At 38.2% G+C, this 6,325-nt stretch overlaps 1 protein-coding gene across 1 annotated transcript in view; it reads right to left on the reverse strand.

Annotated features, from left to right (window-relative positions):
• IFT80 (intraflagellar transport 80 homolog (Chlamydomonas)) overlaps positions 1–6,325 on the reverse strand; it is a 202,906-nt gene that overhangs the window by 85,564 nt on the left and 111,017 nt on the right. The window contains exon 9 of the mRNA XM_006901333.1: positions 1,833–1,951. Within this exon, the coding sequence (XP_006901395.1) occupies positions 1,833–1,951 (119 nt within the window). The remainder of the gene's footprint in view (positions 1–1,832; positions 1,952–6,325) is intronic.

A 6,325-nucleotide genomic window follows, 5' to 3' on the forward strand; every position in this document is an offset into this window, starting at 1 on the left:
CACCCCCCCAAGCATGATGTCCGTTCTCCAAGGACCAGTCCCTCCTTACAACATGTCCAAAGTATGTCAGACAAAGCCCCAGAATCCTTGCCTCCAAGAAGCAGCCTGATTTAACCCTCTCTAGGATGAATCTGTTTTCTTAGCAGTCCATGGTACTTTTCTCCAGCACCATAGCTCAAAGGCATCAATTCTCCTTCTATCCTCCCTAGTAATAACTTCCAAATTACTTCATTATAATCTACTACCATGCATTTGGGATTATATATGATGTCAGTCTGGAGACTAAGGTGCACCTGATACATACAGGCCATGGTCTTTGCAATCACTTGCTATGCTTCAGAGAGCTGGACATAGAAGGAGAGTTGCTGCCTTTGAGCTGTGGTGCTGGAGAAGAGTACTGAATATACAATGGACTGCTAAGGGAATGAACAAGTTCATCTGAGAGAGGGTGAAACCAGACTGCCTCTTGGAGGCAAGGATTCTGAGGCTTCGTCTGACATACTTTGGAAATGTTGCAAGGTGTGATCAGTCCTTTAAGAGGGACGTCATGCTTGGGAGGGTGGAGGGACAGCGCAAGAGAAGAAGGCCCTTGATGAGATGGGACTGATCGAGTGACTGGGGTATTGAGGGTATACTGTCAGAGACAGTAAGATTGGCACAGGATAGAGCAAGGTTTAGGGCTGTTGTACATAGGGTCACTATGAATCACAGGCAACACCACAATGTACAACAACAACAACATTGTATCTGTATGATAGAAATACTGTATAACAGTTTACAACACATTGATTGGTAGCTTGAACTCATAACAATAAGCAAGCACTGAAATCAAGGCTTTTCCCCTGAAAACCAGTTATTAAACATATCAGCAATCTTAAAATATCAAGCATGTGTTTAAACAGTTTTTGATGCAACTTCCTTGAATGTATTGATTCTGTTCCTTCTTCTAAGAGAGGAAGACCTCCAACAAGATGGATTGACTGTGGCAGTGGGGTCAGGTGTGTTGGAGGTTTGCTGAGGTATCCTGAGGTTTGCTTAGGACAGGGAAAAGTTCAGAGATACTGTTCATAGTGTTACTATGAGTCAAAGTTGATTTGACAGTACATAACACCACCACCACAATATAAAGTATGTAAAATATATTTTCTGTTATCATTTGTGGACCTATCTGGGCTATTAATGTAAACATATATGACCACTCTGAGTTCCGATGTTAAGCTTAAAATAAGCCCTTGTTTCCTTACTGAATATCTTTCAGTTACTCTGGCTTGTTGTCAAGCTGCTAATAGACTGCTCTCTCACAGAAGATGAGCTGTTCCCTTTCCTGTCACTTATTAGCTATGCTGCCTCTGGTTACCTAGTGGGAGCTATGCTGCCATCCCAAAGGCATGAGAATCAAATTCACCAGCTGCTCTGTGAGAGAAGATGGGCAACATCCTCCCGTGCAATTTATTGCCCTTGAAAACCTGCTGGAGGATCAGCTATGAGTTGGTTCTGTCTCAAGAGTATATAACAACAATCTATTTTGGGTTTTGAAATAAAGTTGTGCTAAATTCTGCAGTGTGTACAAAGTAAGAGTAAATGCTAACATAGAGAAGGTCTTTCCTATATAGAAAGTTAGTATCAATGAATTAACTTTCAAAGGGTAATCTTTATTAGATATATGTTCACTGTTTAGAGCTCACTTTTTAATGATTTTTTGGTTTGGGGTAAATTCAGGATAGTGAGACTTTGAGCAGTTAAGTTTAAAACATCCTATGCTGAAATGAAAACTTGTAAAGAAATTCCTCATCCAGATGAAATTCTATTTTTAAGAAATGCAAGATGCTTACGAGAACACATAACACTGACGAGACGTTGAGACAACCAAATGTGCATAGTTCAAAGATGCTTTAATGACTCTGTCACGGAATTCCAGTAAGTCCACTGCATCATCAAGAACATTCCGAACCTAAATAAGGAAAATGGAAATTGCCACAAACATTAAAACATATTGGAATTTTAAACAGTATTTAATTAGATAAATTAGTAGCATTTTGAAACACACAATCTTGATTAGTTGTTGCTCTCAGTCATATAAACAGTCATAGTGATTGTTCATAAAAATAGAATTCAAAAGGAACAAAGGATGAAATGGGAAACGGGTATAGATCAATTAACAAAGTACAGACACAGAGTACTTCTTAGAAATCGCAGGAGATCTACAGGGAGTGCTAAACTGAAGGGCATGCCGAATGAGGCATTAATGCAGTTTAACACGGAAAATATCATAATACTGTGATCTAGTCAAAGGGTATGGCAAATAAAATTTGGAAATAGATTATGTGATTTCTACCTACACTGTTGAAAATATCCTTTTAGAGTAAAATTTTAATTTAAGTTCTAAAACAAGAGATTAAATTCTTTTTTAAAAAATCACTTTAAAAGTTGAAAATAGGAGTTATGAGTAAAGAAATCAACTGCATAGTGCAGAAGCCAAGCTGCACTGAAGAAAAAAGATTTCCATGTGCAAAAGTACAGATATAAGATACAAGAAAGCTAAGTACAACAAGCAAAAATTTGCTATGATACTCAAGAGTTATAAAAGTTTAAAATGGAGAAAGAGTGGTAATGTTGGTTAACACCTGGCACTACTGAAATTGATGGATATTCAACAACAAGTCAAAGAAAGTGCGGGGCAAATTACATTGACCCAATTTCCGGTCACTATCAGAGTGGCTAAAGCAAAACAGTAGAGGGGAAAATTGGGGAGAAAGAAGTTAATTGCACCTAAAAGTTAGTGTTTTTCTTCAAATTCTTATTATCTGTCCAAATATAATGTTATAGTACTAATGATTATTTAAAGCAAAAGGAGAGAAAGAGAGAGAGAGAGACCAGGATGGATGTTGGGGTGGAAGACAGAGTCAAACTTTGGAGGTTTCAAAGTTTTGCCAAGATTGACCTTATACAAGTACATTTCTTCTATCTACACATTTCTAATTTCTAAACGCATGGCTCCTAAACTATAAAATAACACAGTAACACAGGCTTTTGTAGATTAGACTATCTAAACACCATTTCAGTTATCATTTTCTGAGGAATACATTCAAAACTGATAAAAATACCCTTTAAGATACCATGTGCTTAAATCTTCCTGTAAAATATTTCATGCGTATCTCCTAATCCATATCTATGAATAACTGACACTTGCAGTGAACTGAAAAAAGGCCAAAACATTCTGCTTAGATAAGCTGACCAATGAAGACTATCTCAAACATATTATTGCATCTCTAAATCATATTTGGATTTAATCTCAATAATCATATTTAGATTCCATTGCAAAATGGAAATAAAAGAATACTAACCATAAACTCAAAGGCTTACAGCTACAGTCAAGATTAAATAGGTTAAATTTTATGAATGTATCTGTGCTTGAATCCTCAACCTCCATTATCCAAGGACCAGAAGAACTAGATGGTACCTGACACCCACTGTTAAACAACTCTCAAGGGATCACAGAAAAAGATCTGGAGAGAGCAAGGTGAAACGTGGAACAGACTCGTGGATCCCAGAGACTACTGCACCCCTGGGCACCCTTAGAATGTGAAACAGAACTCATCCTGGTGGCCCAACCTCCAGCCAAACAACTGGCAGGTTATTCTTTCAGATTCTTTGTTCCTGTTAGGTGCTATCCAGTCAGCTCTAACTCAGTAACCCTGTGTACAACAGGAAGAAACCCGACGTAATCCTGGATAGCCCCACATTCACTACTGTGCTTAAACCCATTACCGCAGCCAGACTCCTGAGGATAAACACACATTCCACTACACAAACAACAAGGAGCTCTGATGGATTAGTGGTAAACAATCTTGCTTCCAACACAAAAGTATATAGTTAGAATCTACCATCTGCTCCACAGGAGAAAGATGGGCAGTCTCCTCCGCTGTGATTTATGGCCCACTAGAAACTCAGCTATGACTCTACAGTGTACAACAACAACATATACAATAGATATGGAAGTAGTCTAGATTTTTCCCCCCCACCAAAATACATATTGTATATTCAAGGGATTTTACCGGTACGAATGTAAAATGGTGCAACCACTGTGGAAAACAAGTATCTCTTTAAAAAGTTGGAAATAATCTACAACCAGGAGAAGAGAAAATAGATGAATGGGACCTTCTCAGAATCAAATCCCTATGCACATCCAAAAACTTCTCCAACAGGGTAAAAAGGGAAGCCACAGACTGGGAAAAAGTGTTTGGTAATGACATGTCAGATAAGGGACTTATATCTAGAATTTATAAAATATTTGAGCACCACAAAAAGATAAAGGTAAATAATCCAATTGAAAAATGGGCACAGGATATGAACAGACACCATTGTCACCAAAGAAGACATTCAGATGGCCAACAAGCACATGAAGAAATGTTCAAAATCCCTAGCTCTAAGAGAGATGCAAATCAAAACAACTATGAGATATCATCTCACCCTAGTCAGAATAGCAAAATTTAACAGAACAGCAAGCAACAAATGCTGGCGAGGTTGTGGAGAAACTGGAACCCTTATTCACTGTTGGTGGGAATGTAAAATGGTGCAACCACTGTGGAAGGCGGTATGGCACTTTCTCAAAAAGTTGCAAATAGAGATACCATTTGACCCAGCAATTCCACTACTGGGAATATATCCCAAAGAGACCATAACTGACATCCAAGCAGATATATGCACACCCATGTTTATCGCAGCTCTGTTCACAATAGCAAGGAGTTGGAAACAACCCAGGTGCCCATCAACAAACGAATGGGTAGAGAACCTGTGGTATATTCACACAATGGAATACTATGCTGCATTGACAAACAAGGAACTCATTCAATATTATTCAAAATGGGTGAGCCTGGAGGACATTATGCTGAGTGAAATATCTCAGTCGCAAAAGGACAAATATTGCATGGTGCCACTGCTGTAAAATGGAACTGATATCAGGGTGGGGGTAAGACTGAGAAAAACTGGATAAATTGTGTATACTGCACTGAAACAGATAAGGGACTGAATAATTTAAAAGCGATGTATAATAAGGTATTATGGTTATCACAAGAGTCCACAATTAAGGTTGCATAGTGGAATGTACTTGGGCAGTGGGAGGGGTTTGGGGGGACTGTGTACCAGGGAGGGAGTCTTTCTTTTACTTTTGAAAGAGAGGAGCGAACTGGGGGGCGGGGGGAGAGGGCTGGGCGGGGAGAGAAGTGCAGCAATGAATGAATGGAAATCCAAGTTCTCTGTAAATGTTCATTAAAATTATTAAAAAAATAAAATAAAATAAAAAGAATGAAAAAAAGAAAGTTGGAAATAGAAATGTCATGTGATCCAGTAATCCTACTACGATGTATACATGCTAAAGAAATTAAAGCTGGAAGATAAACAGATATACACACACCCAAGTTCAGCATTATTTAAAATAGCTAAGAGATGAAAACAACCTGAGATCCCATCAACTGATGAATAGATAAACTACAGTACATAAATACAACGGAATACTACGGCAGTGCTAAAGAATTAATGATACACTATATAGCATAGATGAATCTGGAGAAAATTTTGTTAAGTAAATAAGCCTATCAAAAAGAAGTATATGAGTCTACTATGACAAAAAATGAAGAAAAGTTTTACACATACAAAAAGTTGGTCAGTATAATCTCACTCTAGATTTTTGGTGCGATACATTTCCACATTCATTCTGGTGCTACCCACTTCTAGAATATACTGCTTGAACCTTTTGATTAAAATGGAGGAGAGATTTCACTGAAAAGGTGCCGCAAATGTAACTGTGTAAAGGGTCTAGGCTGATGTGAATGGTGTTGCTTAAGCCTGTGCAGTGCCCCACAGTAGGTGGTGACCTATATGAATCCCTTTTCTAACTGCTAGGCTCTCAACTATAAAACTATACTATGTGTAGTTCTGTACAGCAGTTTGTGATGGCATTTTAAAGGTTCCCTTAAAAAAGAGAACAAGGGAACTACCCTACAGACTTTCATGCTTGGATTTAAAACTTTTGGGTCCATCAGCAAGTAGGATTCACTTTACCTAGTCTTTCTTTGTTTCTGGACCTTAAGTGAAGCTAGAAACTTCAGACTCACTCTCACTTTGTAGTTTTGTTCCACAGTTAAAATCTTTTCAGTCCAGATAAATATTTTTATCATTTTTATGGGGGCGTTAGCAGTAAGAAGTTGCACTGCCAACCAAAACGTGTGCAGTTTGGATCCCTCAAATACCCTGCAGGAGAAAGATAAGCATTCTTCTCCCAGGTGATTTGTTGTTGTTGTTGTTATGTGCCGTCGAGTCGTTTGCG

Source organism: Elephantulus edwardii, unplaced genomic scaffold (assembly GCF_000299155.1).
Source record: "Elephantulus edwardii isolate Elephantulus edwardi_28Jun2011 unplaced genomic scaffold, EleEdw1.0 scaffold00320, whole genome shotgun sequence".
Classification (NCBI taxonomy): domain Eukaryota; kingdom Metazoa; phylum Chordata; class Mammalia; order Macroscelidea; family Macroscelididae; genus Elephantulus; species Elephantulus edwardii.